This window comes from Medicago sativa, chromosome 7 (assembly GCF_051527215.1).
Source record: "Medicago sativa cultivar Bolivia chromosome 7, Bolivia_mono, whole genome shotgun sequence".
NCBI lineage: Eukaryota > Viridiplantae > Streptophyta > Magnoliopsida > Fabales > Fabaceae > Medicago > Medicago sativa.
Window position 1 is genome coordinate 101,736,751 of NC_140755.1, and position 21,928 is coordinate 101,758,678.

The following is a 21,928-nucleotide window of genomic DNA, read 5'->3' on the forward strand; positions in this document are numbered from 1 at the left end:
AGTTTAAAGATTTCAAATAGAGATAAAAACTTTTTTCAACAAAAAAAAAAAAACACAAATTTAAAAACTATGGGAAAAACCATTCAATGTTTTTTTTTTTAATTTTTTTTTTAGAGGAAATCGAATGTGAGACTGCATTCATCACTCAACTCATTAACTCTCCCACTGGCCACTACAACCAGCAAGTACCTTATAATTCCCTTTAAAACACTTTTGAAACAAAAATAAATGGTAAAACTACAAAATATTTTTGTACCAAAGAAAAAAAACTACAAAATATTTTGAATTGGGTGATTAATATATGAGCAATAGCATTCCTATTAATATACTAATAATATTTAATTAAATATTTTCTCAATGATATGTACGAGAATAACTTAACGCAATATTGATGCAACATATTAAACTAGTCAATACTAATGCAGGCGAATGGTGAGTATGGTGTCTCAAGAAAGTCTGAACTCAATTTGATTGTTTCAAGAGTTGCACTGTCAAAGATTGTTATCGAAGAATAGCTACTTGAAAGAATTTTGTATTGAAGGATCCATATCTGATTAATATTTATCTGTAAAAATAAATATATTCTTTCTTAAGAAAAAAAAGATTTACACTTTTGTGCAATATTTAGCCAACACTGCCATCTTCAATCAAAAGCCTTTCTTCTTGTGCTAAAACTGCATTCCCATGATCTGAACAATGTCGACGCAGCATTGTTTTGCCTCTTGTATGAACCTTGCTGCAAGGATTGAAAGGATCTTAGTGTGTGTCTCTCCTTTTTTGTCTACTTTGCACATGCAAAAATTCATTTGCAATACATTCCAATGCTCTAACTGTCAATGATCTGTTTCTAGTGCTCTGTCTCCTTGGATTTATATCAGGCTGTTGTTCCAAAGAATCAACATCACAAGGTGTTCTCAAAGGCTCCTCAACTACTTCCTGAGCGGCTGATGCTAGACATGAATCATTTGCCTCTAGGCCATGCTCACCTTTCTCTGGCGCCGTCACCATTGTTTTGATATTTACAGATTTCGATGGAACCTTGGGTCTGTTGAGGGTGGAAGATTTGCATTTCTCAACTTGAACGCAAGGAACACTCTTGCGTTGATAACAGTCCTTGAGAATGCTTTTTTCATTATTCTCTTCCACACTTCTGTCTGCTAAAGAAGCAGTGAAACTTCCTTTCTGCTGCTGCTGCTGATAACTAACTGAATGACAGACATTTTGGTTGGCATCTCGAAAGCTAGAAGAATGAGAGAATCCCAGTTTATCTGATCCCAAACCTCCTGAAGAATTCTCAGTGATGTGGCTTTTTTCTGCCTTGACACAAGCAGTTAATCTCCTCCTTTTAATAGGAACAGCTGCATGGGTAGAATCACCAGATATTACTCTCTGATTGAATTCATGTTTTATGATCCTCTTCATCCGATTATCATCAAACACAGAAGTGTGTTGATTTTTCTGGCTTTCAACCATCTTGTTTGGATCACTATCAGTTTTATTAATTTTCTGTTTGCCACATATCAGCATCTTAGCTTCCACTATTCTTCGTGAATCATCAGTTGAAGAGACGCCTTTACTTTCTTTCAGAAGATTCGTAGTCATCCTAGAAGCATCTTCCAATTCAACTGACGGATATTTCGGTTGTTTCATTTTCTTCAATAGTTTTCCTTCGGAAAGTCTATTGGTATCAATGACCGTCAACTTTGTCGAATTCTGCTTAATGCTTTTAGACATATCCTTGCTATGTTTTACATTCCTCGTATAACTTTGCCCTTTATCTTTTACACCAGCAGCACCTGCCTCAACTTTACGAACTGAATTAACAGGCACAGATTTCAAATCCCTGAAATCAGATGGCTTTCCTTTATGCACCAAACTGGTATCAATACCCATTAATTTTATATGATCTTTATTGTAGGTAAAAGATCGGGGCTTGAGGTAACATTGACGGTGATCATCAGATAAATCATCTTCATTTGATCCCTTTTCTGGCTCTTCCTCATTGCAGCTATGAACTTTAGATTCTTCCTCTTCAAGCTCAAGAATATTCGGTTCAGCTACCACTTTGTTCAAGACATCACTAACAGAATCAAAGTAATGATCACCTTTCACAAGTTTTCTCCTCGAAAACTTCTCAACGCCAGGAATAAGAAAGACCAGATATTCTTTGGAGGTAACATAGCCTTGATACATTGGTTGCTCAGAGTGCCAACCTCTTGCCAGTAATCGAGGCCAAACAGCTTCCCAGAAGAGATCGACACTTTTGGTTTTGCTCAGCCGAAATCTTCCTGTCAAGGATTGAATTATATCACTAGGTCCAAAAGAAGACAGAGCTTTGCAAGTTTGTGCTGAAAATGCCCCAGGACTGTTCTTCCTAGGTTCCACATCAAGCCTAGTAAGGTCTCCCTTCTCCTTGCCAATACTTACTGCTTCCACAAGAACGCCAAGTCCAACAGTAGACTTCATATAAGATATGTATTCTTCTAGAGAAGTTCTTCCATCGACATATGATTTAGAAACCTGAGTATAAATATAAGCAAAGTGAGGAATGAAGCAAATGGTACATAGCATGTAATAAAAAAAAGTTATTTAAAAAAAAAGGTACTGGTATGGCCATAGAGCACAGGTTCCCATTGCAATTACCATTGTAACATATGCACATAGCATGTAATAGTAAAAAAGTTAGATGCTCCATAACTTGTGAAGGTTTTGCATTGTAACATCAAACGAAGGATTAAACATGACAGATGAGATGTCACAGTTGAATACCTGTAAAAATGTATCTTGAGATTCGTCAGAGACATGAGGAATCAAGCGAGATAATAGTTCTTGTTGCCTCGCTCCAGCCAAAAGTTTCTTCCCTATTATACATTTTCTCCCTTTTAATTTCCTGCACTCCGACCATCTACGATATCCATCAGTTTCGTAAAACTTTCCATAGTAAAATGTAAGTATTTCCCCCATCCGTTTGTTCTCTATGAATCTTTTTATCTTAGTAAAGTTCTTCCCAAAAATAAACAAACCTAGTACAAAGCTATTTGTGTCAGCAATACTCCATGTGACTGGGATGGGCAAACCTGTTGCAGAGGAAAGTGATTTATCATGAACATCTTCTGAATCAGTAGGATCCGTTCGAAGTGAAAGCTGGTCTGATTGCTCAATCAAAGAAGGAATTTCTGCCTGGTATTCAGGACCGATTCGAGGACTGAATTCAAGATCATCATCAGATGCATGCTCAATGAAAGTATCATAATCATTCTGCTCAAAGGACACCATCTGCCAAGGAAAATAGGAAAACAAAACCAGATAACTAAACACTCAAATGATGGCTTAAGAAGAAATGTTATAAAGGAAATGTAGATTAGATAACATCATCAAGAACATACTTCAAGCTTGAGTTGTAACTAAGCATAAAAGTAATAATATACAGTATTACTCACTACTTATTCATACTTAATGAAGCAACTCAGATTTCAAAACTACCATGTTTTCTAACTTTGCATTGCAACCCTTTGCCTATTAATTGTGTAACAAAATATTAGATCTCAAATGTTTTCACATTAAGAACTCAGGATCAGAATAGAACGCAAGCAACATGAGCAATTATCGGCTAATAAGACTACAAAAATTGCCAATATGATCTGAAAAATGAAAACCCTTCAACATGGTTACCTAAATAACTCACATAAAAACTATTACGAAGCACGAACACTCATGGGATTAGGTATGTCCTAGTGTCAGGCACGAGTTGGTGTCTGACATTGACACAGCACCAACACATGTTAACACTAAATTATATAATTTTTTCAAATTATTATCGGTGTCGGGATGTCGGTCTCCGTGTCCGTGCTTACTTTTATAAGTCATTAAACCAAAAAAAGTAAACTTTTTTTGATAAAGAGATGATTGTTGACAGAGATTGAAAATGAATACATCATACAATGAGGATGTGAAAACATTAAAAGCCAAGAAACACGATAATGAAGCCAGTCCCAGATCCAGTTGTATACAAGTTAACGATCAAAACTGTCGTACATACAAAAGAACAAAAGCAACAAAAACGTGTACCATTGATGAACAACACAGAGATTAAACACATGTACTGTACTACATTACAAAGCAAATAGTGTAAACAATTAATCGCGAAATATTTAAAGTATATCTACGTTATTATGACACACATAGCCTAGCATAGCATAAACAAGAGCAGCACAGTACAGCACGTTGAAGAAGTAAGGGTTTGTGTTGTGTTGTATTGTTAACCTTTTGAGTTTGAGAAAGAAACGTTGAATCGGTTGAATGCTCTAAGTAAGGTTTTGTTTGAGACCAAGTAGTATTATTTTATATAATAAAAATAATAAATAAAAGAGATATATTTGGAGATGATTGTGCAAGAAAAGACGTTAAGAAAGAAAAAGGAAAGAAAGAAAGAAACCTGATTGTGATTGTGAACGAAAGAGGTGATGAGTGAATTTTCAAAGCATGAAGAACAGCAACTTCTCAAACACATGCCGAGTTATTTATATTTCTAACGTCACTCACTCCCATGGATTTCTAACGTGTTAAGGGTTCCCTGCTTTTCTAATTTATAACACAAGATTCTTCTTTTACTTTTTTATTATTCTTGGTACCAACGTATAACCCAATAAAAAAATGAAAAATTATTTATTTTGTTAAATAAAATGTTTTTTATACTTTTAAAAATTTGATGACAAAAATTTCAAAGTAATTTTTTTTAATGAAAAAATTTCAAAATATTTGTTTCTCTAACTATTGTCATAGTGGCATTTGTTTGCTTTTGTATTTATTTTGTCTCCGCTTTGACTCATTTTATATTGGGTGCGTCTGTTCTGTTTAAAAAAAAAATAGAGATTTTTTTTGTCAAGTAGTTTAGTAGTTAGAGCTCACACATTTTTTAAATGTGGGGTGTTTGGGGTTTGAAATCTGACCCCTACATATATTATACAATGTCCCTACCAATTGAGTTATGTTTATGAGGACAAAATTAGAGATTTCTTTTAGAGATTTTTTAGAAAAACTAAAACTAATTTTCGTTTGTTTAGTATCATATAAATTATGTTTTTAAGATTCGAAACTTTTACACTTGTGTTTCTTGTTTTTAGAAGGAAAAAAAATATTAAAAAAAACTACGAAATAACTTTTCATTTTGAGATTAAAAATATTTTTTAAACAAAATAGTTTTTTTTTTTAATCTGAAACAAACACAATTGAAATAATATAAGTATTTTTATAGTTAAGAAATAGTTTTTTTTTTCAAAAAAATCCAAAACAAACATGCACGTTATCGATTCATAAATGTTGTTAATTTTGGCATACAATGTCTAGACATAGCGAGTCCTTTGTTTTAGATTTAAAAAAAAATATTATTTTTCTTTATATTTCTAAAAATGAAAACATACTCAAAAATAGTAGAAATTATTTTAAATTCATTAACTTAGAAATTCATTGTTAGAGAACATATTTTTTATTAAAGATATCTCTTGATAATGATTTTTATGAGAAGTTAATAAAAATAACTTCACATTTAAACATTTTTTGAAATTTTATTACTCAAAAAAGTCGTTTCAAAAGGGAAAAAAAATACTAGAAATGACTTTTATGAGTTTTTCAAACCAATTTTTCATTTAAAGTTTTTTAAATAAATATTGTTAAAAAAAATTATAGCATAAAGATGAAACACAAAAAACAATTTAAAACATATAAAACTTTAACAAAGGGAACGATTAAACTAACACCATATGATTATTTTGACAAGAAGTTATGTAAAGTTTGGTTAAACGCTCAGCCTTGAGAACCTGGATATTCTTCTTTCACAATGTTTCATTGGAACGTAAGTGTTCAAATCAGTGACAATCTTAGATATCAACACAAATGATCTTGGTAAATAATAATTGGTTGATTAAGTTCATTGTGTAGTTATTAACCACTAATTAAATTGTTAACCCCTTTCAACACAGTATTAACGATTATTAATATCTAGCCAATTAACCAATGTGCTTCTAGACCCTTAATACTAGTGGTTAATGTAGTATTGAAGTAGTTCATTAACCACATAATTAACTGAATTAACTAAATATGCAACTCATTGACCATCACTTTTTAGTATCATATGATGCAATTGCATTGTGTCGCTATTTTGTATCCAAAAAGAGGGACCTTTGTCGATTTTAGTCCCTAAAATTTAAAGTGGTCTGCTATTTTGACACGCAAGAGGGGAGGGAACTTTGTATACTCACACCGTATGAGTATGGTACTGTTTATGTTGTGCTAGATGGTTAATGACGGATAAATACTTGATTAATTCAGTCCATTATGTTGTTAATGAGTTATCATTCTATATATAAAAGTTAACCCATGCCAATAATTTAGCCCTAATTAAACCTAAGCCCTAGCGAATAATATTACTATTTTAACCCTTACCTAAACCTTAATTACGAAATAGCTATAGTAACAAGAGAAGAGAAAAAAAATCCGCAACAAAAAAATAGAAACCAAATATTTCATAACGCGTTTCTTCTTCATCATCACCACCGCTTTTCTTCTGCAGGCTTTGCCCAATCAGCAAATCGTTTTTCCTTTTCCTTCATCGTTTCTTCATCGTATCCCTTTTGCTAAAACCCTAATCTCTATCTCACTCTCTCATCCAAATCTTCCCTGCAACTCTCTCTCTCTCTCTCTCTCTCTTCCAATGGAACAACCTCCTTCCGATCCTCCGGCCACCGCTCCTGCCGCGGCGAAACTATAAGCAAAAGGTAACTCTTCCGAATCTCTTTCTCATCGCTAAATCGTTTTCACCATTTTTTTTAACTTTTGTTGTTAATTTGCTTACAGTGCACTGAAGCGTGAGATCAAGAAAAGGGAGAACGAAGAAAAAAAGAGGATAAAGGAAGCAGAAAAGAGCCAGAAGGGTAATTCTCTTATCCATTTATCGTAACCTTCAATTTGTTGTGAAATTTATTTTTTGTTTTCGTAAAATTAGTTTATGTGTGATTTAAGAAAATTCTCTGTGATTTTATTCTTCGCATTTTGATTTCAATTTTTAAAATTTATGTTTTATATATAATGTTAATAATAGATGATGTTTGGTGAGTTTGGACATGTATTCCCTTGACAGTACACTAACTGCACACAACCATGAAGAGGCCGTGTCGTCTTTGCTAGGCTTGAATGGTTGGTTTATAATGTCTTTCTTCTGCATAGAAATCATTGTTTTAATTTCCAGTTTTTGATTTTTATAACTTAAAGCATTTTTCTTCTCTAATTGACCAGTTTTTCATAACCTATTTGTTTCTCAAATTAATAGATCAAGCTGAATTGGGTGTCACATTCGATCGGGCTACGCGAACAGATTTGATGGGAACGTGTGCTTTCGTCATGCAATTTGATATTTTGAACAATGTAAGTCATTTTGTCATATCAAAATACATGCTACTGTTAGAATAAAGATACCATTCTGTTTTATGTTATTCAGTTTGAAACCATCGTGCTACTGTTAGCATGAAATAGATAGGTTTATTTTGTTGTAATTCAAGTTTATAAATACGATATAAGTTAATAATACAGTACCTGCCGCCAAGGCCTCCAAGCGAGGATCAAGCTTGGAAGGATGCTCCAAGTTTATTTTGTTGTAATTCAAGTTTATAAGTTTAATAAAACAATAACTTTGAATTTTTGCTAAAAGTTAATAATACAGTACCTGCCGCCAAGGCCTCCAAGCGAGGATCAAGCTTGGAAGGATGCTCCAAGTTTATTTTGTTGTAATTCAAGTTTATAAGTTTAATAAAACAATAACTTTGAATTTTTGCTAATTTTTCTTTAACTATTGTTTTCTAATACCATTTGAAGTGGTCATTGTTATTAGATCATGTCATTGCTACAAAATTTTCTCTTGATGGGTTCATGTTGATTTTGAAACGATTGCAAATTTGTGTATAAGCATCTGTATGCAAACCTTTCTTTAAGAGCTATTTTTAGTTCCGGTTGTGTGTTTTTTGCGGATTTGCTTATGATTTGTGAGCTACAGGTTTGTTACTTACACGTTACTCTTTTTATAGATTAGATAAGCTCTTATTGTAAGCATCATGAATTCTTAATACATTCCCTTAAAAAAAATTAATTCTTCGTATAAAGTGATGTGACCATATATTCCTGGAGATTTTATTTTTTTGTTCCTCTTCTCTGTTTGTTAGCATGTTGACAATACATACTTGCACTTTTCATGTTTTTTTAGTACCATTAACACTTTTGCCATGAACATAATGGTACGATGACATTTACCTCTTTTGTTACTATACAAGCTTCACACTTCCTTGGTGATGCAATCTTTACTCTCAGCACAGGTTTCTCAAGCATTCAACAGTATGTGCTGAATATGTCCTGTTACTGCATATGTTCTATCATTACTATTGCTTAATATCAGAGGTTTGGTGACAGTCTGTAACTAAAATCGAGGAACTTCTTATGCAAACAAGCCTTTAAAAAATTATAGAAAATAAATAGAGGTATTGGATGTAATCTTCTAGCCATCTTTCATAACTATGTGAACATATTTGAAGGTAGTAATTGTTGAATCTGTGTTATTAATGGTGTTCTTGAATCAATTATTGATGCAGGTAAACTCTTCTTACTTAGCTTCATTTTATATTTAACTCTAATGATTATTGTCTATGATGAAGCCTTAAGACAAAGTCTTAGTGTCCAATTAATTCTGTATCAATGGAGAATTTCCTTAAAGCAAAGCAATAAAGAAAAATCATTTAAGATTATAATTTTATCCATCATAATAAGCACTGCAAGTAGCTCAAGCCATTTCTTATTTAAGAGCTATACTGCCTGCTGCAAGTTTAGGAACTGTACTGCCTACTACTACTCCCTTTCTTATTTTATCCATTTTAATATAAGTCATTATTGGTGGACTTATTTTCTGTTCTGATTTAAAACAGGTAAGCTTAGGCCAACTCTAGGAGCAGACAGGTTGACCTTCAATTCTCTATTAGCAATATCGATCGGTTTCTTAAGGCCAACAAATAAGTTAAGGCCGTCGATTATAGTGCTCCTATTTACCTTTCAATCGTCCTTAAGTATCTTGCCGCTAAGGAAATTATCAGTCTCCGTTCACATTCATCTGCAATTCGTTTGCCTCCCATTCACATTATTTGATTGTTCATCTTCACTTCATAGTCAATTTTTCACATGCTAATTAGAAATATTGAGGTTTGTATATTATTATTTTTTGTTTATAATTGCATAAACATAATATGTTTAATGGGCTCTATACTGAGTTCCTTTTCGTTAATTTTTTGTGCCTTCAAATATATGAAACATTACTTTATTGAAAAAATTCATATTTGGTCTTATCTATGTGTTTGTAATCATGTGTATTTTGTTGGTTGTTGGCTTTGCCTGCGCACTTTGAGCTGGACATTTTTGGACCCCCATAAATTAATACAACTCACATGATTTGTTTGTCTCATAACTGGCAGTCTCATTTTGCAGGGTTCCTTGGCATACTAGGTTCATTATCAGAAGGTTTTATTTGTCCAGCTAATTATGGTCAGGCTGGGTAAGTTGGTTCATTTTCCTGTTGTTGTTTTCGGATGCATTTAGCATTGAGCATCGCTGCATATATGGTGGTTGAGAATGATATATTGTTTTTTGATTCTAAGCTTTACATGTGATGCAATGCTACTTCTATTCCTACTGAATACTGACCAAAGGCAACTATAGTTTGATAACTTCTGAAATTATAATGACATGATAAGTTGATAATTGTGCATACTATTATGGCTTAAAGTTAGTGACATGTGAGTTCTAACTTATTTCTTTTAAGAAAATTTTGTTTTGTGACGGGAATGTGTACGGTCTACATTAGGATTGTGGGCATTTAAGGCACATATATGGCTGTTGATTATATTTACAGCTTATACAAAAAATGTCTTGAGGAAATTTGAGGATTGGACAAGAGAATTGGTGGCTGACATCCTGAATAGGTTATTCCAAATCCATCCTGAATCGGTTGTTATTCTTTATCTTATCCAACATTTGAATCACTTTAAGATTTTCTGTTTGTGTTATGTTACAGTGTGAAAATGAAAACTTATAGGATTTCTTTGTTAACTATCATAAAAGGAACTGACGTAATTTTTCCTATTGCAAAACAACACTAATACCAAGCGTAATTTATCTACTGTATTTATTCTTCCTCAAAATATGCTAATGAATTATGTCCATTGTCTCTCCTACTACTAGGATTCATTTTGCAATCGTCCTAGATTTAGTTGTAATTAAGCTATTAAACTTTGCAATTGTCCTAGATTTAGTTATAACTCTCTACACTCCTTGAGAAAATTCTTACAATTGTTTTTACTTTCTGAATGTGTAATATCAAATGTTATTGGTCATGTAAGTGAAAGTGGTAACATAAGGGAAACGGAAAAGGAGGGCAGGAAGAGCATAGTGATTGATCTCACTTTACATGATCTCAAGTAAGATTTGTATTTTATTTGTGGCCCATTCATGTAATATAATTTTGATAAACTTTATGTGGATGCATTGCTTATTACCTAATATTTGATTGCAGAAACAAACGTTTGCATTGCTCTCTTTGGGGTGAACATGCTGACAAAATTGTGAGCATTTTTGGTAACCATGACAACTCTTCCACTGTTGTATTGATATTGCAGTTTTGCAAGACTCACAGGTATTTGGGTATTTCATTGTTTTTTGTTTCTACTTTCTACTAACATCCACCCATGAACTAGAAAAATATTTTTCACTTGATGTTCACTTTGTTAAAACTAGGTGCAATGGGAATTGCTGATGCATTTTTTGGGACTAAGCTGATACTTAATGGCAATCGAATATTAGGTAATAAGCAATGCATCCACATAAAGTTTTTTGGGACTAAGCTGATACTCAACTGGGGTAACACCAAGAGAATGACAATCAAAAGTATGATTGAGTCAGCTCAGGTAGCAGTCTATTTTTGAAATTTTTAAATATCGTTTTATATTCCAGTCAATATTTATGTTCAAGATTTTTATGCAAAAGGTGATGAATTTTTTTACAGGTGTGTCAAGGTTCGGTACTTGCCACTGTATGTGAGGTCGAAACTGGTGTTGATTGGTACTTTCGATCATGTGATGAGGACGGCCAAGATATTGATGTGACATCAAATGTGGTCTACAGAGAAGTTTTCCGTAATGTGTAGCACTTTGTTTTATAGTATTGTTGTTATTGCATATCGGTACTATTTTTATGTCGACAAACGTTGGATTTTCTTTTCTTCAATAGACTAATCCATTAAATTTATATGTTATGTTACCTTAACTGGGTCGATGTCATGGAAATTGTTTAATATGGTACATTAAAAAAGTTTGTGGCAATTTATTTTATGAATTGAATTATACTATTTTTTCGATTCAAGTAAAGTATTTACTTTCATATTTGAGCTATATTTGTTCTTTTGTATGACCCGTGCGTTAGCACGGGTCGATGGTCTAGTTATTATAATTTTTAAACAAGTTTTTTTTTTCACAATTTTTTTCACAGCCACTAAAAATTGTATATATATTTTTTTTTGTGGTGGCCGGGGTTTGAACCCCGGACCTTGCATATATTATGTTTAGTCCTTACCAACTGAGACAAGCTCACGAGGGCACTAAAAATAGTATATAGTTAATGGCGTGCAAATATTTGGTTTATTCGGTTAATTACATTATATTGTTTATGATCTACAATTAATGGCGTGCAAATATCTTGCCATATTCATTAACCATCAATTAAACGTAGTTAACCATGTATTTGAATTGTGTTAACCATGTAAAGAAAAAATGATCAAAAACGCATAATTCAAGTATCATGTAATATGTTTGTCATCATTAAAAATAGGAGATTGTTAGAACTAAAGGGATTGGTTATCATCGCGCCCAAATGTTCTCGAGTAATGTATTTCTCGGAAATTTACAAATTTAACAGATGTTCTTTCTGAGTGGTTATCCTATCGAAAATGCCAGTTTTTCGCGGTTGAAGGTTCAGTATTTGTAAAATCTTCCCTTCAAGCTTATCAGCCTAGTCAAGCCTCTGCAACAACCATTCATATTTTTCTTTGGTCAGAATGACCACTTCATCGTCATTAGGTGCAGAGAAAGTGGAGGTCAACTTGTTTCCATAGGAAGATGCAAAAGCTTTTGCTTCTTGCATTTCTTTTACCTTGGCAGCTTCAGCCTGTTTCACTTTGATTTCTTCAGCCTTCTTCTCTTCAGCCTGTTGCTTCTTGATGACTTTTTCATCTCTTTTTCTATTGATATCCTTTGGTGAATTCTTCTGATGTTTCTGTCGAAGGTTCAGGATTTGTAAAATCTTCCCTTCAAGCTTATCAGCTCGGTCAAGCCTCTGCAACAACCATTCATATTTTGCTTTGGTCAGAATGACCACTTCATCGTCATTAGGTGCAGAATAACCACTTGTATATTGATAATTGTCGTTGCAAATGCTCTTTTCTTTATTCTCTTCCACACTTCTGTCTATGGAAAAATCAGTTGAACTTTCATTCTGCTGCTGACTAATTGGATCACAAACATTTTTGTTGGCAACGAGAAAGCTAGAAGACCGAGATAATCTTAGTTTGTCTGATCCCAAACCTCCTGAAGAATTCTCAATTATGCAGCTTTACTCTGCCTTGGCACAAGCAGTCAATCTCCTCCGAACGAGAAAGCTAGAAGACCGAGAGAATCTTAGTTTGTCTGATCCCAAACCTCCTGAAGAATTCTCAATTATGCAGCTTTTCTCTGCCTTGGCACAAGCAGTCAATCTCCTCCATTTAATAGGAACAGCTGCATGATTAGAATCACTTGATCGTACTCTCCAATTGAATTGATGCTTTTTGATCCTCTTCAGTCGATTATCATCAAACATGTAGGCGTGTTGATTTTCCTGGCTATTGACCATCTTGTTTGCATCATTGTCAAGAAGCTCATATGCTTCTTTTTTACTCTTGGATACACCTCTGCAACTATCTGTTTCATTGATTTTCATTTTGCCGCATATCAACATCTCAGATTCCACCATCCTTGGTAAATCATCAGTTGAAGAGACACCCTTACTTTCTCTCAGAAGACCAGTAGTCATCGTAGAAGCATCTTCAAATTCAACTGGCGGATATCTCATTTGTTTCACCTTCAATAGTCTATTGGTATCTATAACTGTTGACTTTGTTGATTTCTGTTTAACGATGTTGGACATATCCTTGCTATGGTTTAATTTCCTCGTATATATTTTCCCTTTATATCTTTTACCAGCAGCATCTACCTCAACTTTATGCACTGAATTAATAGGAACGGATTTCAACTCCATTAGATCAGATGGCTTTTCGCCATGCAACAAAGTGGTATCAATAACCATGCATTTGATATGATCTTTTTTGTTAGAAGATCGGGGATTGAGGCGACATTGACAAAGATCATCAGATAAATCATCTTCATTTGATCTCTTTTGTGGCTCTTCCTTATTACAACAACCAATTTTAGCTTCTTCTTCAAGCTCAAGAATATTCGGTTCAGCTACTACTTTGCTCAAGACATCACTAACAGAATCAAAGTAGTGATCACCTTTCACAAGTTTTCTCCTCGAAAACTTCTGAACGCCAGGAATAAGAAAAACCATATAATCTTTGGAGGTAACATAGCCTCGATTCTTTGGTTTCTCAGAGTGCCAACCTCTTGCTAGTAAACGGGGCCAAACAGCTTCTCAGAAGATTTCATTGCTTTTGCTTTTGCTCAGCCGAAATCTACCTGTTAAAGACTGTATTATACCACTCGGTCCAAGAGAAGACAAAGCTTTGCAATTCGGTGCTGAAAACTCCCGACTGTTCTTCCCAGGTTCGACACTAAGCCTAGTAAGGTCTCCCTTCTCCTTACCAATACTTACTGCTTCCACAAGAACGCCAAGTCCAACAGTAGACTTCAAAGAAGATATGTATTCTTCTAGAGAAGTTCTGCCCTCCACATATGAAGTAGAAACCTGAGTATAAATATAAGCAAAGTGAGGACTGAAATAAATGATATAGGCATAGAGGTTCAAATAACCATGGTACGTCACAAAAAAATGATAATTCGCTCAGCTATTCCGTCGTCACTACCATTTTATCAAATGCACATATCATGTAATATTAAAGAAATAACATGTTCCATAAACTAGTGACGTTTTCACTTTGTAACATCAAATGGGTCAAGAGAAACAATCTAATCATCCCTTGAAGCTCATAATTAAAAGGTGTTTCCAAAGGATATGGAGTCCCTTATTCCTAACGACTTCTATTCTTCTACATGGTTAAGAAGTCCATAAAATATGACAGACAATCATTATACATGTAGTGCACCATATAAACAAAAATATCTTTGTCATGAAATAACACTGCACTTCAAAAAGAAAGTTTTTTTCTTTTTGAGAAAAATCGATATTACAACTTGTAAAGGAATGAGGACAGTATCAGAAAAGAGACATGGGAGAATGTAAGAAATTTTGAAATCACAAAATACAATCATACAGGGAAAGCCGATCATCAGGCAACTGGAGTTTACTTATGCAGTTTATTAACAGAGGAGATGGAGGTGAGATGACAAAGTTGAATACCTGTAACAAAGCATCTTGAGATTCTGTACGGACATGACAAATCAAGCGAGATAATAGTTCACGTTGCCTTGGTCCAGTAAAAAGTTTTTGTCCTATCATGTAGTTTCTCCCTTTTATCTTCCTGCACTCTGACCATCTACGATATCCATCAGTTTTGTAAAACTTTCCATAGTAAAATGAAAGTATTTCCCCCATCCCTTTGTTCTCTAAGAATCTTTTTACCTGAATAAAGTTCTTCCCAAAAATAAAAAAACCTAGTACAAAACTTTTTGTATCAGCATCACTCCATGTGACTGACATGGGTTGTATCAGCATCACTCCATGTGACTGACATGGGCAAACGGCGCAAACCAAGTTCAAAGGAGCATGGTCTATCAAGCATAGATTCTGAATCATAAGGATTCATTTGAAGTGAAAGCTGCTCCGATTTCTTAATCATGGAAGAAATTTCTGCCTGGTATTCAGGACCTATTCGAGGACAATTCAAGGCCTTCATAAGACGCGTGCTACATGAAAATACCATTATCGTTTTCCTCAAAGGATCCCATATGCGAGAAATATAGGAAAACAAAACCTGATAACGATAAACTCAAATCAAGGCTAAAGAAGAAATGTTATAAAAAAAAATGCAGATTAGATAACATCATAAATAAGCATACTTCAAACATGAGTTGTAACTGGGCATAGAAGTAATATACAGTGTTACTCACTACCCATTCATATTTACAAGGCCACCGGTTTTTCAAAGCACCATACTTAATGAAGGAATTCAGATTTTGAAACTATTGGTATCCATCCATCCCATAGGTAGGAACTGATACTTTGTTTTCTAAATTTACAACCCTCTCCATATTTTGTATCTAAAAAAATATTAGATTTCAAATGTTTTCGCTATATACGAGCAATTTTCAGGTAAGGAAATCTTCCATTAGCCAAAAGGATTGTAACAGTTAAAACATTTTTTCACTGGACCAAAAAATTAACACATCTAAGACTACAAAAATTGCCAATACGATAAAACATTGAAACCATCATCTCAACCTGGCTACCTAAATACTCCCTCCATCCCTATATGTAACCCCCCTTTACATTTTTCACATTTCTTAAGAAATGTTGTCAGTGTAATTAATGTGTCTGTTTTGTGTGTTAATATTACCAAATTGTCATTTGTTTGTATGTATATTAAATTTAACTTTTCATATTTCAAGACAAGTTAGTAGTATTAATTAGGGGTATGTTTAGGAAAAAAAATAATAAATGCATCTAGTAATTTGAAAAGGGGTTTACATTTAGGGACAAAAATAAAATCAAATGGGTGCTTAGATATAGGGACGGAGGGAGTATCTCACATAAAAATCTATTATTTTTCTTTCTCAAACCAAAATTTGTCAACGTTTTTCTGAAAGACACCATTCTGGACACAGCTTCAACATAAATACACCAAACAATGACCAACGAATAACATATTAAAAACAAAACCCTTATATAAAGGTGAGGAATTATGTTTACCAAGAAACAAGATAAGCAACCCCAGATCCACTTCAATGCAAGGTCACAATCTAAACTGTTGTAGATTAACACACCATCACAAAACCAAATAGAACATGCAATCGATAAAGAGTAAAATAAAGCGTGAAAACCAGAAGAAAACAAACAAGCACATTGATTAACAACATGAAGACTGAGCACACCCACATTACAACTAAATACGGTAAACAATTAATCGAAATATTAAAGACCTGAATATATTACATGTATCTTTCTCCCTATGATATCACACACATAACAGTAGCACGAGAACAAACGTTGAACAAGTTAAGGATTGTTGATAACAGATAAAGGTGAATCAGTAATTGTTAACAGTAATTGTTAACCTTTGAGCAAGCAATAGAAATGTTAAATGCTATGGCTTTCTGTTACTGAAAATCAGTTGTTAGTCTATTCTGGTTTTAATATTCTACATGAAGAAATTCATATGCTAAAACAAGGGGATTCTTCAATTACTCAATATTTTACTCGTTTAACGAAGGGGGTTCTTCCATTAATCGATATTTTACTCGTTTAAGGAAGGGGGTTCTATCATTACTCAATATGTTAGTCGTTAGTCTATTTGAATATGTGTGAGATTACTCATTTAATCAACACTTGAATCATCTCGCCTCTTTAGGTCATAATATTAACAGCAACACTAAACCTATTTGAATATGTTTGATTACTCATTTAATCAACACTTGAATCATCCTTGAGTTCTCTTGCAATCTGATTTTTGTCCCTAACTTAGCACAAATACAGTTACAGTACATACTTTTTCAAGTTTCAAAGGGTAAAACATCAAGACCAAGTATACATAATAATAACAAAAATGAATAAATAAATGGATGAATATATTTGAAGATGATAGTACAAGAAAAGACATTAACAAAAGGAAAATGGAAAGAAAGAAAGAAAGAAAGTGAACCTGGTTGGTTTGTTTTTGTGACTCGAATGAATGAGCGAACGAGGTGAGTGAAATGAACAAGTAACACAATGAAATATACAAGTTTCTTTTACTTTACTTGCTCGTCACTTTTCAAGACGCTCCGAGTTGAATAACAAATTGATGGATTGCGCCGTTTCCGGACGTAACTGTAGAGATTAATCTCCTACTATTCAGATATAATCTATGATGGATTAATTTAATTATTTTTTTTTATAAACTTTGGAACCTTCCACGTATTTCAAAAATGTTCACTTGGTTGGTTTGACAGGTGGATTTTGAAAGATAGCTTCCCAAGGAAGTAGACACTTATTCATAAAGAAACCATTTAGGTTGGTTTTGTGGTGTTGGTTTTCGATTGAATTGTGTGCTCCTCTTGAAGTTTAGTTTCAATTTTTTTGTGCCAAGTTCGATGATTAGTTTGACTTCTTAAAAAAAATGTGGTCGAAGAAATATATTTATTATATTTTTAAGAGGTGCATTTGGTCAAAGTATGTTTGGTTTCACTCTTTTTTGGGTGTTCATTTTGAAGGCGATAGGGTTTTCTTTTATTCTTTTAAAGACATTGGTTTTGTTTAGTTCTTGTGATATTTGTCATGCTAGAAATTAAGCTAGTTTTGAAAGGAAAAACCACTTTGTATCCATCTTCTTGATTCCCCCCTACGAGCAGGGGCGGAGCTACATAGTAGTGAGGGGGTTCAACTGAACCCCCTGGACTTAATAAAATTACACCAGTACCCCAATATTATTTGTACTTTGAACCCCCTGGAATTAATTTTTTGCACCTTGACCCAAGACAGTCTTTCTAACACTCAAACCTCATACTCATTTTCTTATTATTTCCTCTCTCTAACCTTCTCTTCTCTCTACTGACTACACACTCTCATCTCCTTTCTTCATTCCCTGAGATCTGCCGCCTTGAGATCTGCCGCCGGAAAACCACCGCCCACCACCACTAAGCTAACAGACCGCGCATCTCCTTTCCTCTTTGTTGTAAACCACCGCGCATCTCCGCGCTTCTCAACTACGAACACACGAACTCGGCCACCGCCCACCGCACGCGCACCACCAACAGACCGTGCCTTCTTCCACACTACCTTTCTGGCTTTCACCGAAATTTGTGATTCAGAACAGGTAATGATTCAGAAATTTGTGATTTGGGAATTTTGAAATTATAGGGTTTCTAATTTGGGGGTTTTTGTTATATTCTTTAAAATTGGGACTTGTTGTTAGTAACTTGTTACTGCTTGCTGATTGATTGTTTAGTTTAGGGAATACAGACATGTTGTTACTGCTTGCTGATTGATTGTTTATGATTCAGAAAATTGTGAATACTGACATACTGTATAAATTTGTGTATACTGCTAGTCTGCTTGTGTATAGGCATTTTTCATGGAACAAATGTATCAGAATAAAAACAATGATATTGCTATCAGTTGTGTAAATTGTTGTTTTGAATATTGTAGGAGTTTATGGAGAAACTTTTTAAGAGGAGATTACCATCAATTGAGCAAGGATCTAGTTCTCAACGACAACGACAACATGTTCCATGTAATTTGGAAGAGCTGCCATCCGATCCTGGAAAGCGGCCGAAAATGTCATCATATCATCCTAACGATTGTCTTGTGACTTACATTGAGAGAGATGTGTTCAAAAAGGTTGATAAGGAGTTGATTATTCAACGATTTCAGAAGATGGCACCTCGTAGGGAGCAATTGTAGAGTATGCATATGAAGTATTTTGACTACAAGGTACACTGAATGCACTGTAATTTTTTGAATATATATTATTATAATTATTAGTAATTAAATATATTATTATAATTATTAGTAATTAAAGTTCGCAAGTATGAACCCCCTGGTCCAGGTTCCTGGCAACGCCACTGCCTACGAGCGCGCTCTTTAAAGTTAATGTTGATGTTGAATAATAAAAGAGGTATTAAAATTGTTATTCATGTCGTAATGAGATTAGTTTGGTGATGGTTGCAGCCACTCTGTGTTTTAAATCACTTTCTAATAATGATATTGCGTAAGTCTTGGATTTTTTTCACTAACCCTCCAATTTTCTAGACATCGGTTTCCAACATGTTGTCTTTGAAGGAAACTCTCTCATCGGTGTCTCCGATTCTCCGATCGTGTTACCGTCGTGCTTTCCCTCATTCTTTGATTCTCTGCCGCGATTTCACTCGTTGCATGTTCACTCATGTTTGATTTTCCACCTGAGTTATTGAGTTTATGTTATGATGAAGAGAATCTTGGAGTTATTAAAATCAAATTTGTTTCATATAAGCTATAAGTTCTAAAGTGTTTTCATAAGCTATTTTGGAGAGTTTATGCAAAAATGTTGAAAATTGAGGAGTTTTTAATTTTTATACTATTAATCGTTCAAAAACTTATGCGAGTTACGCTATGGTACGAATTTCTTTCATGTATTTTACTTTTATTCTAAACTTTTTGTCATTAAAGTTCAAGCTTATGGGATTTTCCTTTTTTTATAGGAATGTTGTTGTTGAGAATTGCATGTATTCATTTAATGAAGACGATGAAAGCGTCAACCTTATGGGAGATTCATTTGGTATTGGCGATTTCATTGAGCTGATGACACAATTTCCTAAATCAACCAATTTTGTAATTGTAATAGGATGTTGAAGCTCTGGAGGATTGGTCTATAGTAAAAAAAAAAAAAAAAAAATCCATGTTTGATCTCATATATAACATATCTGTTTCTTCCAATGTTTCCGATAAGAATTTCCATGTATTAATTTGCCTTACCTCCTCACGGGTGGGTGGCACTTTGGTGACATAATGTCACCGTGACATTAAATCTGGGCCACACAACACACACCTTTGTGTGGCCCAGATTTAATGTCACTCATACAACACATCTGGGCCACACAACACAACCTTTTGTGTGACCCAGATTTAATGTCACGGTGACATTATGTCACCAAAGTATTATCCACCTCGTCACCCCTCAAGTTATTGCTACACGTTTAAATATAGGACTAAAATTTACGATCACTCGTTGGAGACTACAAATTGTAAATGTCGAATCATGTCTTATCACATATTGTTACAAAGAGTTAAAAAACTCTATAAATTAATAATGTTAGGACCGGAGAAATTTATTAATTTAGAGAGTTATTAATTTATCGATAAATTAATAATTATTAATTTAAAGAGTTTTTAAGTAATTATACTGTACATACCAAACAAAAAGACAAATTAGTTTATGCCTCTTAGAATTATGTTGCAGCGAACATTGGGACTCAACGTAAATTAGTAACTACTGTGTTCATATGCATTGGAAATCAATAATGACTTTTGAAGTACAGTAAATGTAAATAAGAGGAACAAATGTGTTCAATGTATTCTTAATATATTTTTTTTCAGTTTCTATGAATTATTAATTTATGATTTTCTTGGGACCGAAAATTATAAAGGGATCTCCCAAAAAATTATTATCTTATTATTTTATCGAGTTTTTCAATTTTTTACATTGGCCCAAGTTGGGATCGGACAAATTTATTATTTTAGAGAGTTTATTAATTTACCGAGTATTAAATTAAAGAGTTTCTACTGTAGTTATTATTTTCTGATATATCTTTATAGAAAAACTCAAATCACACTTATTAAGAAAATTAAAATATCATGTAAAAAAAATTAAAACATAAGAATTTAAAAAAAAAATTAAAACATAAGAATTTAGAGTATAGTTTTTTGTGTTTTTACTAAAATAAGTTTCATATAAAGACGTAAAAACAATTTTCACTATTGGTTATGGAGAAAATAGAAGAGGGAGAAAATAGAAGAGAGAGAAAATTGAATGTAATTTGCATTTAATTTTATGAGAATAAGAAAAAGTTTTTTTTTTTCTAAAAAAATCGCTTTTTATAAATAAAAAAATAAATAAAAAAATTAAATAGGATCAAAGTTTTTCTTTTTGCTTACATTTTGGGACAAAGAAAATGAGTTTTTTTTGTCTACATTTTGAGACGAGATAATATGAGTGACAAGATATGATCTGTTTGTTACTTTTTTTTTTAAGAATTGTTATATCTTATTTTTTTTTAAAAATATATTAAATAATCACATTTAGAAGCTTCGTTTATTTGTTACTCCCTCCATTCCTTTTTAAGTGTCGTTTTAGAATTTTAACACAAAAATAGCGAATTGTATTTTTGCACACTTTTTTTTCCAATTATACCCTAATTTTAATCCACTAACAATTTACCACACACTCTATCTTTCCAATAAATTTAATATGTAGCAAAAAATTGTTAGCTACTACGCTCTTACTCCAACAAATTCCTTTTTTTTTTTTGCGCGCTTTATCTTTCTCTCATGACAAACAATTTTCAATTTTCTAAATATTGAACAAGCGCTACTCATGTTATCTATAGAATTTTAACTTTTCATGGAACTATTATCATAGGTAACAAAATTTTGTTTAAATTTGAAGATAACAAGAAACAACTTTTGTTTTAAAACAAAACAAACAAACTTTGCTCAATCACCATTCATAAGTGGAGTATAGTTACTTTTAAAATAACATTTTATCAAACCATTCATAAGTGTAGGGTTTTTTTTTTTTTTTTTGAAATATAAGTGTAGTTAAATTTAAACAAAATAACTATAATAATCTCCTTTCAAAAAAAACTATAATAATATTTTCTTTAAAAAATAACTGTAATAATCTTTATTTGAGAACATAATAATAAATACCTGGATTTTCCTCTCGACAAAAAATACCTGAATTTCCCTTAAAAAAATACCTGAATTTCCACTAAAAAAAAATTTC

General features: G+C 33.1%; 2 protein-coding genes, 1 long non-coding RNA gene and 1 pseudogene across 10 annotated transcripts; 2 read left to right on the plus strand and 2 right to left on the minus strand.

Annotated features, from left to right (window-relative positions):
* Positions 1-437: 437 nt before the first annotated feature.
* On the minus strand, positions 438-4,531 carry LOC146911387 (uncharacterized). Its single transcript, XM_085727464.1, has 3 exons — positions 4,436-4,531; positions 2,770-3,276; positions 438-2,520 (listed from the first exon to the last, which is right to left on the minus strand). Exons 1-3 carry the CDS (start codon positions 4,508-4,510, stop codon positions 757-759), a joined length of 2,346 nt encoding a protein of 781 aa, XP_085583590.1. The 5' UTR covers positions 4,511-4,531; the 3' UTR covers positions 438-756.
* Positions 4,532-7,094: 2,563 nt separating this feature from the next.
* LOC146911388 (uncharacterized) lies at positions 7,095-11,418 on the plus strand. Of its 7 annotated transcripts, XM_085724592.1 has the most exons (9): positions 7,095-7,191; positions 7,325-7,419; positions 8,964-9,234; positions 9,517-9,583; positions 9,941-10,010; positions 10,428-10,505; positions 10,601-10,728; positions 10,822-10,991; positions 11,090-11,418. In XM_085724592.1, the coding sequence occupies exons 4-9, from the start codon at positions 9,571-9,573 to the stop codon at positions 11,228-11,230; spliced, it is 600 nt and encodes a 199-aa protein (XP_085580718.1). In that variant the 5' UTR covers positions 7,095-7,191; positions 7,325-7,419; positions 8,964-9,234; positions 9,517-9,570; the 3' UTR covers positions 11,231-11,418. The 7 variants fall into 7 exon arrangements, 1 of the variants encoding a protein (XP_085580718.1); XR_015018142.1 differs by having other exon boundaries at positions 7,101-7,419; positions 9,941-10,505; positions 10,601-10,720; XR_015018143.1 differs by lacking the exon at positions 9,941-10,010 and having other exon boundaries at positions 7,101-7,419; positions 10,601-10,720.
* A 477-nt stretch (positions 11,419-11,895) lies between these two features.
* Positions 11,896-15,324, minus strand: LOC146911389 (uncharacterized; annotated as a pseudogene). Its single transcript, XR_015019685.1, has 3 exons — positions 14,653-15,324; positions 12,777-14,040; positions 11,896-12,662 (listed from the first exon to the last, which is right to left on the minus strand). The product of XR_015019685.1 is annotated as an uncharacterized LOC146911389 (transcript).
* Positions 15,325-17,795: 2,471 nt separating this feature from the next.
* Positions 17,796-18,958, plus strand: LOC146911390 (uncharacterized). The gene is made up of 2 exons (XR_015019686.1): positions 17,796-18,262; positions 18,595-18,958. It is a non-coding gene; the product is annotated as an uncharacterized LOC146911390 (long non-coding RNA).
* Positions 18,959-21,928: the final 2,970 nt, after the last annotated feature.